This window comes from Heterobasidion irregulare (assembly GCF_000320585.1).
Source record: "Heterobasidion irregulare TC 32-1 unplaced genomic scaffold scaffold_07, whole genome shotgun sequence".
NCBI classification, from domain to species: domain Eukaryota; kingdom Fungi; phylum Basidiomycota; class Agaricomycetes; order Russulales; family Bondarzewiaceae; genus Heterobasidion; species Heterobasidion irregulare.
In genome coordinates this window covers 1,308,899-1,324,628 of record NW_009258203.1, presented here as the reverse complement: position 1 = coordinate 1,324,628, position 15,730 = coordinate 1,308,899, and the positions used below count along the sequence as shown (strand labels likewise).

Genomic DNA, 15,730 nt, shown 5'->3' with positions numbered 1-15,730 from the left:
TATCTTACGTGATTGAGTTTACACAGCTCAAGAATTGGGATCGCGTCTTCTTCCACTGCCTTGCACTGGCAAGCTTTTTGGCTTCAGCTCAACGGCTTTCATTTCGGCACCCTCGTTTTCTTCACACTCGGAGGGGCTTCTGCAGCCCCCAGCTTGTCACCGCGCTGGCATCCTTAAAATTCTGGGCTGACGTTCGGCTTGTCTTTGCCAACGCCACCACTTTGCGTCGCCCCTCTGTTCTGTCCCTTCAAAAAGAGGGTTCATGCGGCTCGTGTCGCTCCTTGCACCTCACAGGGCTGTCCACAGCTCAATGGCGCCAGTACACTCAATCCTCCCGCTCGCCTTTGTCTCCTCCGTTCACCCGAAAACGCACACTCGCTACCGTCATCCCCTCGCGAGCGCGCTCCCCCCTCTCAGCTGACCTGCTCCTCGACTCTTCGCTCAGCGTTGATCCTGAGCTGCATTCGTCTTCCCTTCCGAGCCCGCTACACGCACCTCTCTCACCAGGCATCTTTTACGATGCGCCAACGGAAGGTGAGTCGCGGTTCGACTGGCGCCTTCGCGCCGCGTCGCGTCGCAGGGCTGTCGAACCTGCACCGGGAGAAAATAGGCAGACACGTCGGTTCGTGCGTCGCGTTGAACCACAGACGTGTGCTGTTCAGCCCGGAGAGCGGTTCCACGACGAAATCGAAACTTATCAGGAGCGGTGCGTCTACCTCCCCTATCTCTGCGGTTCGCGTTGACAGTCTGAATTGTGCGCTCTTCCGAAAAGATTTCTGCCTATGCTGGAAGCGGAGCAGGCGGAAGAGGAAACGGTCCTGCGGGAGCGGCTGGCAAACTGGTCGGTGGAGCGGCTGAAGGAAGAGGGGTACTGCATCACGGGCATGTCGGCCTACTGGATGGATGCACAGGAGTATGGACGACCAGTGGCGTCGTTCATGCTGGGACCCGGTATGGATCTGCCAGATAGCCGATTCGAGTGCGTTGATCCGCTGCTATCTAGCTGTTGCGAGTGCCTTTGATTGAACGAGATTGGCTGCTTGCAGAGGAGGGACGCAGGTCCTGGTTACGCGCCTAGACCCCCTGAAGGAGGAGCCGATGAGGGGCAACGTCCTATCGCGCACCTCCACGAAACTCCAGGTAATCTTCCCGGAACTGTACGACCTCAGCGAGGGGACCTGGAGGTGCGTTGTTCGGATGCCCAGACGAGACTGCTTGCTGACGGCCAGAATAGGTTAGATGTGGGACGGTCGAACATGGTCTACGAGCGCATGCGGACGGCCATCCAGCAGCTGAACCTGGATCCAGCGACGCAAGAAGCGCACATATCGCCCGCCCAGGACCGACGGGAGATCATCCTGCAGGGAACGCACCTGCGCGACGTGCTCCTGCGGTCGTTCTCACCCCAGCGAGCACATGCCCCAGCGCACATCCAGGCCGAGGACGACGTCGCGTATGCACCGCACGAGACGCTGGAGCACCCCGGCCGGCTGCCGGGCGAGCACGGCGGGGCGTTCAAGGACGACATGCGGATCCAGAGCTGGGCCCGGCGGCACGCGGCGCCCAATCCGGTCATAGTTGAGGGCGACCCGGTGCTGAGCGGCCTGAACGGGACGCAAATCCGGGCCATTGCGATGATGATCGGCGAGCGGGCCAGTCTCGTCCAAGGCGTGAGCGCCGTTCTCCCGCCTCTCCGCTTCCTTATTCCCTTTTTATCCGTCTGAATGTGTTTCTCGCTTGCTAGCCGCCCGGCACGGGCAAGACACGGACGATCATCGAAGCAGTCCGGCTGCTCAAGGTCAGTGACTCCAGCTGCATCGTGGCCTGCGCCTGCGCGTGGATCTGACACTCCGATCCGCGACAGATCCACTTCGAGGTCGCGTGCCCGATACTCGTCTGCACTTACACCAACGTCGCGGTCGATAACCTCGTCGAAGGCCTCTTGGCCGCCGGTGTCAAGCCCCTTCGCGTCGGCTTCGGAGGCAAGGTCAGCCCCAAGCTCTACCCGCACACCCTCGAGGCAAAGCTCGAAACGCATCCCCTCAAGTCCGTGTTCGAGAAGCTTGTCAAGGAGCTCGACCACGTCCAGAAGCGCTTGGACAGTTTACAAAAACAAATTCAAAAACATGCTGAGCTGAAGCGCCCTGATCTGGTCCGGCGCCTAGACAGGATGGAAAGTCACGGAATCGCGATGGAAAGGCAGATCAGCGCCGTCAAATCCAAGCTCTACGCCCTCAGGCAAGAGATGCTGCACGACATCGTGTCCAGCGCTGACGTCGTAAGCCCTACTCATGAGCGGGGCCGTGGGCTCTTATCGCTGACTTTGATTCCCCGCGCGCCATAGATCTGCACAACCTGCGTCACCTCGTCGTGCAATGCCCTGCGTGTGGTCGACTTCCCCGTCGTGTTTCTCGACGAGGCGTCCATGTCGACCGAGCCCGCGTCTCTAATCCCAATCATGAAAGGGGTGCGCGCCCCACTTCGCCGTCTGATGAAGAGTCATAATCTTACCGCCCATTCTAGTCACGCCACGTAGCACTCATCGGAGACCACAAGCAGCTCCCGCCCGTCATCACCAGTAGAGAAGCTCAAGTCAAGGGCCTCGGCATCAGTCTATTCGAGAGGCTCACGGAGGAGGGAGGTGCGTGCGCGCGCGTCAAACATACTATTTACGCTGTCAGCAGGCTGATGCTCGCGACCCGATGCAGCGGTACCGTCCATCATGCTCGATCTCCAGTACCGCATGCATCCCGAAATCTCGAAGTTCCCATCGAAGGAGTTTTACAATCACACCCTGCTCGACGGGACCGTCGACGGATTTGGAAACATCTTGTCCAGCTTATATCCACCTTCTTCCGTGCACCTGCAGGCGCATCCTGTCACGGGACATCGACCATCTGTCGTGTTTTTGGACCACGACGGATACGAGTCATTCAAAGACCGCAGTCGAGTGAACTGGAGCGAGGCGCATATAGTGTGCACCGTGGTCGAAGACCTTCTACGCGCTAACCCGGTACGCAGGCGAACATTCCATGTTGTTTTTTTCATCCATTCATTCGTTCATCCATTCATTCATTCATCTCCGACCCTGACGTTGGCTTGCCACGCGGCAGACGCTGAGTGGCGACGATATCGGCATCATCGCACCTTACGTCGCGCAGATTTCCGTGCTCACGCGGATGCTGAACACAGACGTCAAATGGCAGGAGCGATTCCGGAGCGTGCTGGGCGAGCATCGGGCACTGCAGCTGGGACGGATCGAGGTGAAGACGGTGGACGGGTTCGAGGGGCGGGAGAAAGACATCATCGTGTTTTCGACCGTGCGGAACAACACGTCGGGGCAGATCGGGTTTCTGGCGGACCGGCGGCGGCTGAACGTCGGGCTGACGCGGGCGAAGCGCGGGCTGTTCGTGGTGGGGAGCCTGCGGACGCTGCGGGAGGGCCGGACGGGGGCGCGGGAGGGCGTTGCGATGCGGGTGGGCAAGGGCGCGGAGGCGTGGCGGAAGTATGCGCAGTACGTGACGGCGGAGGGGCTGGTGATGTCGGTGAACGGGCTCCGCGCGCGGCGGGCAGGGGGTGGGGTGGCGCAGCCCGGCTCGTGGGTGCCACCTGAGCTGATGGACGGTGGGCGCAAGAAGCCAGCGGCGGATGCGGTGGCGGCGGTGGTGGCGATATGATGTTCTCTGGCCGTTTTCGGTTCATTGAGCGCGCGGGTCTAATATTTTTGGATGAACGGCTGTCGGATGTGCAGTTTGGGGTAATTGTTGCTCGGGCGTGGGGTTTGCTGTTTCGAGAATTAGAGTAGATATGGGCTAATGCAGAGAGACGATCTCCGGTCTTGCTTATTCGTATGAGGGTTTTTGTTGTGCTGCGTGGCGCACAGGTGCTACGTTAGATCCGGGCTGGAGGGTGACTCGGACGTGAGGTGGATCAAGGACTGTCAATTCGGAGGAAAGAGACGAGCGAAAACAGGATGGGCCTTTGCCGGCCAACGTCGGTGTTTGTTTTCCGGAAATCTGACAGGGATTGAGTGTGAGCAAGCGAGCGACGGAGGGCGTCGGCTGGGTGGGACGATCGTCTGCGATCGAGGACATCTAAGTTATCTGGCGGGAGATCTGAAACGGACGATGGATCTGCTGCAGCTTATTTTGGGTGCTTCTCGAGCGTTGCCGAATGCGTCATGACTCCGTCCTCGATTGGGCGCACACGGGATCTTCTACGCTGCACACGCTGCGTAACGGATACTTACGAGGCTTGGCTCGCAGGCAGAGACCAAGACGACTGGTGACTGGTGTGGATGGAGGTGGAGCGTATGTGTCATGGCTGTCCGTATCGGCGACGGCTGTGTGACAGGGATGGCGACAGATACAGTTGTCGGGGTTGCCCGCTGGCAGCTGTTGCCTTGCGCGTCCCAACTGGGGCAATCGACCGCCCAATGTGCCATCCCCGGCCGCGACCTGATCACCGCGTTTATGTGATTTCACCTCGCCCTCTGCTATGCGCCCGCGCCACGCGTCCGATCCAGCTCACGGCGGGCGCGCGCAGGTACTTAGGCCGGGTCACGCATCGCGCGGTCGACGACACGACCGCACCCTCCGTGTCTGCCTGGCTCTAGCTGCGATTGCGCCTACGCCTGCTCCTGCTCCTGCTCTTGCTTCTGCTCCTGGGATATCTGCCAGCCCCCACGCGCTACAGACGCTACGTACGTATTAACGCGGTCCTTCTCTCTCTGGTCCTGCCATCTGCGCATCCGCACCTGCACACTCCCCTCCCGAGTGCCCCGCCGCGCCCCACCCGAACGTTTGCCTTTCAGCGCGCGGACTTGAAAGCGACAGGGCGTTCTAATCCCGCGGAATCCTCGTCCTTGTTCGTGAGTCGACGCGAGTGCCATAAGCCGAGCCGCACCGCGTATTGGCGCGCGATCTCCCATCATTCACTGACGCGACTCCCCTCACACAGCCCCTCCCCTCGTTCCGGCTTTCTGCTTTCCTCCAACGGTCGCCCCTTAGCTCACCCACACCCTAATATAACCCTAATATACGCCCCCGTCGTGCCCTTCCTTGCGTCCCCTTCCATCCGCACCCACCCTCGCTCGCTTCCTTCTCTCTCTATGCTCTCGCTCGCCTCCCAGCCTCCTCTCGAGGACGTCCTCGCTCCCATGCGCATCTCGCTCCCTTCGCCCAACTCGCCCTGCCTCACGGCCCCTCGCTCGTTCCGACCCGACCTTCCTTTTCCGTCTTTCGCGGTGCGCAGGCAGATGCCGCGCCCCGTCTCCCCCGCGCTGCGACTCGGCTCGCCGTTCGCGCTCGCGCCGCTCCTCTCTCCGATGCCGTCCGGCCGCGGAGATTTATCCGGTAAGCATCCTTGTGCCGCCGTGCTCGGTTTGCGTTTCGGTGCCCCGGTGAGCTGACTTGGCGGATGGACGCCCTCGTAAAGATTCGCGCCGCGCCGCGCCGTCATCGTCGTCGTCGCCGTTCGCAGCGGCCAAGGTCGACACGAACTCCATACCCCCGTTCTTTTTGACGCGTTCGAGGGTGGTCCGGGTAAGCGTTCACTCACAGTCGCAGGGAAAAAAAGACGCGGCGACTGACGCAGCGTGCATGCGCAGTTTTTCGACCTGCCGCCCAACCCGTCGGCGTTGCTCTCCAACGTGTTTTTGCCGAGGGCCGGAGGGCGCAGACGGGTACGTGGACGCGTCTCGGTTGGTTTCAGATGGACGCGATCGCTGACACGTGGGTTTTGGGTTTTGGTTTCGGGTGACTCGCAGTCCGTGCCCGCGCCGCCCGTGTCGATGTGGGTCCGCCGGAACGACCGCGAAGCGACGGCGGGCGCGGGGGACTTGGGCGGCGGCTGCGCGGCGCAGGCAGAGGTTGCCGGCTGCGAGAGCGTCTGGGCGGTGTTCCGGACGCACGAAGAGGTGAGTGGGGCGTGAACGGGGATTGGCCACGGCGTCGGGGGAGGAGTGCTTACGTGATGCGAGAGTCAGGAACGAGGGGCTCGCGGCGGCGGGTGGCGGGGCCAATGGCGTGGACGCGCTCTGGAGGGTCCGCGCTGGTCCGCGTCGCCGGCCATGCACTCTGTTCAGATCTCATCTGGCAATTTTCACTTGCTCTCCATTCCAATCCGATGCGCTTTTATTTGCACTGCCGCTCATTTCTTTCTTCTTCTTTCTCTTCTCCTCCTCTCCTCTCCTCCTCCAGGCCTGCGCCGCACTCGCACTCGCCGCACACGCCCTCCCCGTCGCACCCGCACTCGAGGCAGACCTCCAGCCCCTCCACCACCTCCGCCGCTTCGACCCGTTTCTCGGTCTCGTAAGCCGTCTCGGACAAGCGCCTTGGTCGCCTCGCTGACACCCGCTCTGCATTTCCCAGCGTGACATGTACGCGACGCCCCCGCCTTCCGCGAGCCCATTCTCGTCCCGAGACGTCTCGCCTCACATGACGTATCCCGCCCTGCGTTCTCCGCCGTCCAATCCGGACCTCGCCCTTCCATACCTAGGGGCTCTCAACCTCTCCGTCCGCGCCATGGGCCCAGGGGCCTACACCCTGTCCAGCAACCCCCCTGATCCGCGCAAGGCCTTCAGGATGGGTGATTGGATGTGAGTCGCGTCCCTAAACTCTAATTCCCCCGTTTGCTGCCGCCCGCCCGCGAATCTCGTCGATGGCCGCCCCCTGGGCGTTTCCCATGATTTCATCGTCTGCATTGCTGACGTCGTCCCGCTTGATATGCCCCCGTGCATGATCGTGCGGGTGCGCCTGGGAGATCGCCCAACAGAGCCGCTGACTTGCCCTTTCGCTTCCTTCCCACAGATGCACTGCCCACAATTGCGCCGCACACAATTTCGGGTAAGCGATCAGTCTCGCCCATGTCATCATTATGCAACCCTATTTTCTCCTATCTGGGTTTCATTGGCCGTACCGTCCTCCTATGTTAAAGCAAGGGGTCGACCTCGCCCTCTTTTCTCCTTCCCCCTCTTTAAGCCATGGTTCTCACTGACGCGTTCCCTTGCATGATCCTCCATAGACGCAACCTCTCGTGCATTGGTTGTGGTTGCGCGCGCCCCGTTCACAGTCCCTCGACCGTCGCTCAGCCGCTCACGCCCAACGGACCCCCCACCCGCCACCCCTCGCCCCGCTTCGCCATCACCGACTCCGAATTCGGATTCGGCGAGCCCGCGATGTACCCCTCGCAAGCCTCGACCTCCTACCCTTTCGCTCGCCATCTCGCGCCCGCGGTCGCGGTGCAGCCCAAGGTTTCTACGCCCGCACTGCACCACATCCTCACGCCCTCGGGCCGCGAGTTCAGCGTCGGCGGAAGGGTGCAGAACGTGTCGACCGATCCGCTGGCACCGTGCGTCATGTATTGGCCGGACAACGAGCCTCTTCCCGAACAGGGTCAGCTGCGCCCCAGCGGCCTATTGGGTGTTCCGGTATGTTCCTCTCATGGTCCGCAGGTCGTTTTCGACGTTTTTGACACGGCGTCTAGCACCCCCCGATCCTCAATACCGGCAACCGCGGACCCATCGAACACCAGCCTGGTGACTGGGTTTGCGGGAAGTGCAACTACTTGAACTGGAGGCGGAGGAAGGTCTGCCAGACGTGCTATCCTTGTGAGCACCCTCCATTTCCTCGCTGTCTGTGTATTCGGAAATGGACGTTTCGTGACTGCGCAGATGCGGAGGGCAATGGAGACTCGATCTCTGCAGCCGTCCAAGCGGAGCGCATCGCCCTCCTAAGCTCGGTCTTGGTCTCTCAGGTCCAGCAGCAGCAGCAGACCCAAGCCGCCGCGCCTCCGCCGTTCCGCACCGTCGCACCCGCGCCCGCGCCCCAGCGCCAGGGCCGCCTGCCCGCACGCACCGTGCCCCAAGTCCTGCACACCGCCATCCCCCGGCACGCGAGCTCGCTGGACTCGTACCAGCCCCTGGCCCCGCACGCCGTCCCCCGCGCGTACGCACCGCTCGACAGCCCGCCGTACGACGACGCGCAGCCGATCTACCAGACCTCCGGCAGGCGGCAGACGTCCCCGCTCGCGCGCTCGCCGCTCACGCCCCCGCAGAGCGCCGGGTTCCCGCCGACGCCCGCGCAGGCGCAGGCGCCGCTCCTGCCGGCGTTCCTGCAGGACATCGTGCAATCGCCGTCGCTCTCGCCGACGTCGACGTGCTCGGCGGACTTGTCTGCGGACGCGGACGAGTTCGACTCGAGCCACGCGTCGATCTATTCGACGCAGGTGCACGACTATAGCGAGGCCAACGGGCGCGGTCGCGCGCTGCCCGCGAGCGCGTCGGCGGCGAGTCTCGTCGGGAACGCTGGTGGGGGGGCTAATATTTGGAGGCTGGACGGCGAGGAGAGCAAGGTGCTGGGGGGCATGGGGGTGCCGCCGTACCAGGAGGAGTTCGTGCGCGCGAAGAGGATGGGCAGCCGCGAGGGCATGCGAGTCTAGAGCTCGTCGACGCGTAAGTCGGTCTCTTGTTTTCGTGGACGCTCGTTTGGTTGACGGCGCCTCGTGTTATTGTTCAGCCTCGTCTGTTGCGTGCCACACCCCGAGTTCTCGTCTCGTTCAGTCGAAGCAAGACTACCCGCCGGCGAGGGACTCCTCGTCGGCACTAAAAAAAAGATACTCAAAACGGAATCAGATTCTTTTCGGAAGGAGCCTCCTCTGCATATCATACGCCCGCCTCGACATTTTTTGCAATCCCAGCCCACTCACCCACTCATCCGCATCCTCTCTTGACTCCACTCGACTCGCGCTGCCGTTGTTGTTGCTGTTGTTGTTATCGTATCCTCTGTACAAGACGCCCAGTCGGCTTGGTATGTATGCGATCTCTCCTGCCATCCCCTGCCTACCCATCAAGCCGCATATACATATATACATCCATCTCTCTCGTTTTTTTTCGCGTATCATCTTTCTGGTGCGTACTTGGCGGACGCGACCATCGCACGGATATATACGTACGCATGCTGTTCTCTGTTCTCGTCTATTTATCCCATCTCTGCTACCATCTCTCTGTCTCTGGCACGGCGTTTCTATCGTCCCTGGGCGACCGCCTCTCGTCTCGCGCCGCTCCCTTCTCTTATTTTTGACCTATTTTTTTTTTTTACTTACGTTTTTCAGTGACTTTTTTTTTCGCTTGCGCGCTGATTTATGCGCGTCTTGCAAGTGTTTGGTACTGACTGACTTGATCGAACCGGTTGGAGAATCGGGTACTGTAGGGTGGATTGACCGTTTGGTCCGTGGTTTAGCTTACTAGCACCCTGAATATATCGATACTTGGATCTTGGAATGTGGTTGTCGTTTGCTCTGAAATCGTAAAGCATAGCGGTCCCGGCATTGTCGAGTGATCGTAAACGTTTCGATCAAGTCGGAAAGCGGTTGTTGTGGTGTGCTTGCACATATTAGGATCTAAAGCTGATGCCAAACATTGTCTTCTTTCAACTCCATTACCTAATAGATCACGCTTGACGCGTTTGGGCGCGTCTTCCTCGCAGACGAGTCTCCGACGCCTTATGTTTCTTTGACATATCTCTCGACTCCCCTTTCCAAAAATCTCATGATGAGCGCGACTCCGTCCTCTTCCCTCCCGTCTCCCGCCAGCGACATGTCCCCGTTCACACGCTTCATGGACGTCAGACCCGCTCCTGCGATCGCGAAACACGAGTCCGATCTCCTGCGCTCCATCCGCACCGCCCTGCGCGGGACGGACACAGAACCGAGCGGCATCAACACCGTCAAGTACGAATCCTCGGGGCCGGACGGCATCCTCGTCAAGGAGCTCTGCTGGGACGCGCGGCGCGTCGTCGTCAGCGCGGGCGGCGTCGTCCTCCAGCAGTGGTCGTTCGCGCACGAGGGCGAGCCCGTGCGCTGGGCGTGCGTCGGCTGGCTCGAGCAGGCGGGCATCGTCGCCGCCGCGCGCTCCTCGGGCCACTACACCTCCGAGTTCCACGCGGGCCCGTCGCGCCCCGCGGACGCCTCTGAGCGGCCGACGTTCGGGCCCTTCGCGCGCGCGGAGCAGGCGCGCAAGCGCGCATTGGAGCCTGCGGTGCGTGTGCGTGCGACGTTCGTGTTCCTGCGCAGCATCGGCAAGATTTTCCTCGAGAGCGGGATCGAGTACACGTTCGCGCTGCCGTTCATCGTGCGCCGGGCGTGGCCGCTGCACCCGCATGGTGTCCTCGTGCAGCGCGTGCTCGACGCGACGGAGATCCAGGAGGCGGAGATGACGGACGACGAGCCGCTGCCGACGGTGTTCTCGCTCACGAGCCCGCTCGCTGAGCCGGCGGTCGTGGGCGTCGCGGAGGGCATCGTCGGCGGCTTCCATTCGGTGCCTCCGTCGCTGGTGAATGGGCACCACGACGACTCGGCGCTGCTGCAGTCGATTCCGCCGAAGGAATCGGTGGTGTGGGTCTCGAGCCGTGCGTGCAGGGACGACGATGACGTCGTCGTCACTGTCGACGCGGAGCAGCGGCGGCTGAGCATCTGGCGATACACGCACATCAAGCCGAAGGACGCGCCGATATCTCAGAGCCGTCCCTCGACGCGGAAAAAGCGGGCGTCGATGCATGGCGGCGCTGGGGACAGACGTCACTCCATGGGGGGGAATAACTCGTTTGATTGGGCCGCTGCGCCTTCCATCAACGATCATCCTCTGGAAAAGTCTCCAGCAGCAGACACTCGCAAACTCCCTCCTTTGTCTGCCCTTCCTGGAATGCCACCGTCTCTGTCCACAACGACCACCATGGCTTCGTTGGTAGCCGGCGAACCCCCGCCTGGTGCTCAGCTACTGACCTCTCCGCCACCCAAGGCAAGGCGCAATTCACTGGGGCGAAAAGAACTTGGGGCCTCGATAGACCGGATCGCGCTGGGAGGTAGGCCAGAAGTGGATGCCTCTTTGCCGCCCACCGAGCATACGAGAATGAAAGCTGCATTTTGGGTGTCAAAGCTTCACTCCATGGACATACCAGAGCTCGAGTGAGCATTGTTTTTACCGCCGCCGTTTTTGGCTCACGTCGTCTGATGTTGTATGGTGCAGCGCTCCACAGTGGTGGAACATCACGGCCGCGATATTCGATCAACGTTGGGATGGTAAATTGGACCGAACGCTCCTCGGGATCTGTCTGCCAGGCTCCCAAATGCTCCACATCTTCGCTCTCGTCAAATCCGAGGACAAGATGATCAAAGTCGCACCGATGGGACAGCACCCGGCCATGTCGATCGCCGCGATGCGTGTGACACGGAATAACGTGCACGATTTGCTGTTGCTCAGATCCACAGGTGGACTGTTGGCATTGACCCATGGTCTTCGGAGTGTCGCGTTTCCCGGACCGCCGCCTCCAGAGGAAACCAAGAGTCCATCGTCGATGAACGCTGCTTGGAATCCACGTGCGCCGCCGCCCACCCCCAATCCGAGTCCTATCCGTTTGAAGGATGCTCTGTATTCTACTGTCACCGTCGAGTTCTCAGACGGCTCTACTCGATTGCATACTGTCGATTACGTCCCCACTGATCTTCTCACCGAGCAGTGCCTTCAGGTCCTGGCTGTGACGCTGCCAGTGGACTGGTCGTGGAACATACACGTAAAGTTTCTGGATGTGTGGATCCAAGCTGACCGAGACCTCGCACATGAAGTGCAGTTCGAGTGCTTCTGCAGCGCGCTTTGCGATGCCTTTGGTCTCGATCAGTTTCTAAAAGACAAGCCTGAGCCCGTGCGCGACCCTTGGGAACGCCTGGCATCGTCGCCGTCCGCCTCTCGGTTTGCAGAGGATCCCATATTGGCCGGAATGAAGCTGCCGTCGCGCAAAGAGATCTCTCGCCACACAGCTCCTGCCTCAAAAGCGCCGCACAGACTTTTAGCACCTGTGCTCAACGCCTTGCACATGCTCGGCGAAGACATTCGGCTCATGGTGCACCGTTATCAGTCTCTCCTGCGTCTAGCCAAGCTGATATGCCAGATCGCCTCCATTATAAGACCAGAGTGGGTGGATTATTGGAAGCGTATCTGTCCAGATGTAACTCCTGGATGGATCACTGGTGGCACACGTTCGGAGTTCCTTTTATTCCGAGTCGTTGATACTCAGTATACGTCTTCCTCTAGACGTCAAGTACGTGGACGATCGACTGCCTGTGTGGCCCCCAGATATGTCTGCGATCCTCTTTGGAAGGCTCAGCAATCCGGAATGGAAACTTCCGTGGTACGACACTAACAAGCTGTCTGCAACGTTTCATCTACGGCCGTCATTTGCCTACGGTCGGTTGGAGCCTCTCGGATACCTTCGGCAAATAACTGCGATCTATCGATGCCTGGCGGACAAGCACGTCGACGATAGCCATCAGAGGGCAGAGAACGCAGTGAAAATGATGGTCAAGTCTCATCTCGGAGTCGACTTTATGGACTATCTCCCTCTAGGCATTGCTGCGCCCCTGCGGGAAGCGGCGCGAACATGTCAACTCTCCCCAGGTCAAGATTGGGCCTCGGCCGCGTACGAGTTTGTTGGAAGAAATGACTTGGCGCAAGGTGTCCACGTTGATTCGGACGCGTTGGCGACTGGTGGTTACCGTTCTGTCAACGAGTTTCTGGTGAACATTCACGTGTCTTGGGGGACGAGCTTTAACTCATCGTTAATCGCTTAGGGACCCCATTCTCGTAAGACGATACGAAATCTTGTTGAAAACGCAACGGCGGCAGCAATGGGCGAGTACAATGAGGTGTCCGGGGTAGAGCTAAACCTCGATGACTTCACGCACATTCGATTCGGACAAGACAAGCGACTAGAAGAGGTGGCTCGCATGCTCCGATCGTCGGACATCCCCGCAGTACGAATGGTCGATCGTCCTGAGCTGAAGTAGGCGCTGACATATGTTGTGACTCGAGAGGCATTCCTGACTTTTCGTTTCTAAATCACAGCGAACACGATCAAGTCAAAGAACAGCAAAACCACGTCATCAGGATTGCCGAACGGACTTTGGCACTGCCATTGGGCAGGGCCATGTTCACCTTTGGCTCTGTGCCCAGGGTGAATCGCGAAGCCTACACGATTCCGAAGATGGAGTACTCGATACGCTTACAGCCTCAAAACATCATCATAGTGCCAGAGCCATACAAAATACCCCCGGAAAGCTTGAGCTGGGGCGACTTTCATAATGGAGTGGCTGCAGCGTTGCGCATCTCCCCTTCTACGAAGATGATCGATAGTTCCTGGATCAAGTTCAACAAGCCATCTGAACTGACACCTGAACACGCCGGATTCTTGTACGGTCTCGGCCTCACCGGGCATCTCAAAGAGATGTTGACCTGGCACACCTTTGGATACTTGACGCCCAAACACGACCTGACCTCAATTGGTGTTCTCCTGGGTTTATCTGCAGCCAATGTTGGCACAGGAAACCGCCACGTGACCAAGCTGCTCGCCGTTCATACCCCTGCCTTGTTGCCAACGCCGAGCATTGACCTGAACGTTCCGTTGGTCACTCAAGCCGCCGGATTGGTCGGTATCGGCTTGTTATTCATGGGCACCAAACACCGCCGCATGGCCGAAGTCTGTCTCAAGCAGATCAGCCGAGGCGACCTCAATCAGCCAGACCTCAGCAACGAACATCGCGAGGCGTACACGATGTCCGCCGCCCTCGCCTTCGGTATGGTGATGCTTGGCAAGGGCTCTACAACTATCATACCAGCCGACGAAGCTCTGATATCAGAACTTCGGGTTCTCATTCACGGAGAAGCGCCTTCTCATCTGCGCGGTCGGCGGACGAGACCTGCCTTCGACATCAATTTGACTTCACCTGCTGCTACCATCGCTCTAGGTCTGATGTACCTCAAAACAGAAAGTCAAGAAGTGGCCGACGTACTCACTGTGCCGGACACCATTCTTGCATTGAACCGCATCCCTCCCAGCTTCTTGCTTCTGCGGACCTTGTCAAGAGCCCTGATCATGTGGAACAGAGTTCGCCCCAATCAAGAATGGCTGGATTCGCAGATACCCGAGCCGATCTCGAAAGCCATGGACGCTCGCACTGGAGGCAAGCCAGTGGACGATGCGGTGGAACTGGCTTACTATAACATCGTCTCTGGCTGCTGTTTTGCGATCGCTCTCAAGTATGCTGGAACTGCTGGAGAAGAACCATATGTCATGCTCATCAGCTACTATGACTTGTTCAGTCGCTTGGCATACACGAACGGTCCGTTTCCATCATAAGACGTTCTCGTAGTCATCACTTATCTTTCCGTCCCCGTAGGTCCTGCATTCGATCATAGAATCAAACGCCATGCCATTCGTGACGGGCTCAACCTAATCTCTATTGCTTTGAACATGGTAATGGCCGGAACAGGGGAGATCAACTGTCTCCGCAGGCTTCGATATTCTTATGGTATGTACAATCAGGCCATGCGCTATGGAACGCATATGGCCACGCACATGTCTCTTGGCCTGCTCTTCCTCGGAGGCGGTCGCTTCACCTTGGGAAACTCAGACGCAGCCGTGGCTTGTATGCTTGCCGCATTCTTCCCTCGGTTTGCCTCCCTCTCCTCCGACAACAAGTCATATCTACAAGCGCTTCGCCATCTATGGGTTCTCGCGGTCGAACCACGATGCCTGATCGCTCGGGACGTGGACACTAAAGAAATCGTCTATCTTCCGGTGAAGATCAAAGTCAAAGAAGAGAAGGAGACCGGTATCGCTCAGTTGATTTCCCCGACCTTGATTCCCGACTTTGACAGACTGCTTTCCATCCGCGTCGATACCCCAAGATATTGGCCGTTCTATCTTGACTTGGCGCGGGTCCCACGACACAAGGAGTCTCTCCTTCGCAATCAAACGATATTCGTCAAGCGCAGAACGGCGTTTCTCAGCTATTTGGAAGATCCGAAAGGCAGTCGCAGCTTGTTCGTGCGCTCCGGTGCATCCACGGGCGATGCGGCGACGCTAGACTTCCCGCGCCTGACGGACACCAAGGCGCATCCCGCGAGCGACCTCAACCAGTTCATATCCTCCTTCTCCAACGACCCCTTTTTTTTGTCCTTCGCCGACCACTTCTGCCGCGAAGCGGGAGAGACGGAGGAAGAACAGCTGTTCCACGCATACTGCCACGCCAGCCTGCTGGACAGCATCCTCCAAGACAAGCACCAGGTCCTGCAGACGCTCACCCTACTCTACCGCTATCGCACCATGTCGCCCTCGTCGCGGTACTTCCACCTGCGGCTGCAGGATCTGCGGTTCGCGGTGGACTTTTACAGTAAGATATATGACCGCCGGTTCAGCGGCCGCATGGAGGGCAACGCGCGCTCGCCACTCGTCCGCGACAGTACACTATCCGGCGTGCTGCATGCGCTGGACCAGCACCTCGAGCCGATCCGCACCGCGCCTTGGTTCCTGCGCGCTCTGGGCCAGTACGCGCGCGGCGCCCCCATGACAGACCTCGACGTGGCGGCGCAAGACGTGTCGCGCAAGCTGGCGTGGTATCTCCTCCGCAACAACGTGCCCGTGTCGACGATCCTGATGGTGCTCCTGGAGCTCGCGCAGCAGGCCCAGGCGCACTGCCTCCACGCGCCACCGCCCGAGGGCACCTCGAACGCGGTCGGGCTCAGGATCGGGGTGAGGGAGGTCTTGCACACGACGGGGACGCAGATGACCAATACGCTGGGCTCAGGGTGGTCCGTGCGGTCCTTAGACGAGATGATGAAAGCTTGGAAAGATAATCTGTAGGATGCCATAATCTGTTTCGTTCGTTTTGATCGTCGCGT

General features: G+C 59.7%; 4 protein-coding genes across 4 annotated transcripts; 3 read left to right on the top strand and 1 right to left on the bottom strand.

The window, feature by feature from the left end:
- Nucleotides 1–143: 143 nt before the first annotated feature.
- Nucleotides 144–3,846, top strand: HETIRDRAFT_35399 (uncharacterized protein). Its single transcript, XM_009549614.1, has 10 exons — nucleotides 144–706; nucleotides 773–979; nucleotides 1,047–1,184; nucleotides 1,235–1,670; nucleotides 1,745–1,798; nucleotides 1,865–2,278; nucleotides 2,345–2,467; nucleotides 2,524–2,641; nucleotides 2,709–3,013; nucleotides 3,114–3,846. Exons 2-10 carry the CDS (start codon nucleotides 783–785, stop codon nucleotides 3,675–3,677), a joined length of 2,349 nt encoding a protein of 782 aa, XP_009547909.1. The 5' UTR covers nucleotides 144–706; nucleotides 773–782; the 3' UTR covers nucleotides 3,678–3,846.
- A 3,424-nt stretch (nucleotides 3,847–7,270) lies between these two features.
- On the top strand, nucleotides 7,271–7,511 carry HETIRDRAFT_248265 (uncharacterized protein; the record flags this gene model as incomplete). Its single annotated transcript, XM_009550132.1, has 2 exons — nucleotides 7,271–7,433; nucleotides 7,486–7,511. Coding segments are annotated over 2 exons (189 nt in total), but the record flags the coding sequence as incomplete, so codon positions are not given.
- Nucleotides 7,512–8,557: 1,046 nt separating this feature from the next.
- On the bottom strand, nucleotides 8,558–9,280 carry HETIRDRAFT_440850 (uncharacterized protein). Its single transcript, XM_009550131.1, has one exon. The coding sequence runs from the start codon at nucleotides 8,899–8,901 to the stop codon at nucleotides 8,629–8,631; it is 273 nt and encodes a 90-aa protein (XP_009548426.1). The 5' UTR covers nucleotides 8,902–9,280; the 3' UTR covers nucleotides 8,558–8,628.
- Nucleotides 9,281–9,550: 270 nt separating this feature from the next.
- On the top strand, nucleotides 9,551–15,692 carry HETIRDRAFT_452946 (uncharacterized protein; the record flags this gene model as incomplete). Its single annotated transcript, XM_009550130.1, has 6 exons — nucleotides 9,551–10,962; nucleotides 11,024–12,021; nucleotides 12,086–12,567; nucleotides 12,622–12,833; nucleotides 12,896–14,169; nucleotides 14,227–15,692. The coding sequence occupies 6 exons, from the start codon at nucleotides 9,551–9,553 to the stop codon at nucleotides 15,690–15,692; spliced, it is 5,844 nt and encodes a 1,947-aa protein (XP_009548425.1).
- Between the last annotated feature and the right edge of the window lie 38 nt (nucleotides 15,693–15,730).

Excerpts from the sequence above, each read along its gene's own strand:
- HETIRDRAFT_35399 (XM_009549614.1), top strand. The coding sequence starts at position 783 with ATGCTGGAAGCGGAGCAGGCGGAAGAGGAAACGGTCCTGCGGGAGCGG. Across the intron at positions 1,185-1,234 it reads CTCAGCGAGGGGACCTGGAG|GTTAGATGTGGGACGGTCGA; the intron begins GTGCGTTGTTCG and ends CGGCCAGAATAG. Across the intron at positions 2,642-2,708 it reads GAGGCTCACGGAGGAGGGAG|CGGTACCGTCCATCATGCTC; the intron begins GTGCGTGCGCGC and ends GACCCGATGCAG.
- HETIRDRAFT_440850 (XM_009550131.1), bottom strand. The coding sequence starts at position 8,901 with ATGATACGCGAAAAAAAACGAGAGAGATGGATGTATATATGTATATGC.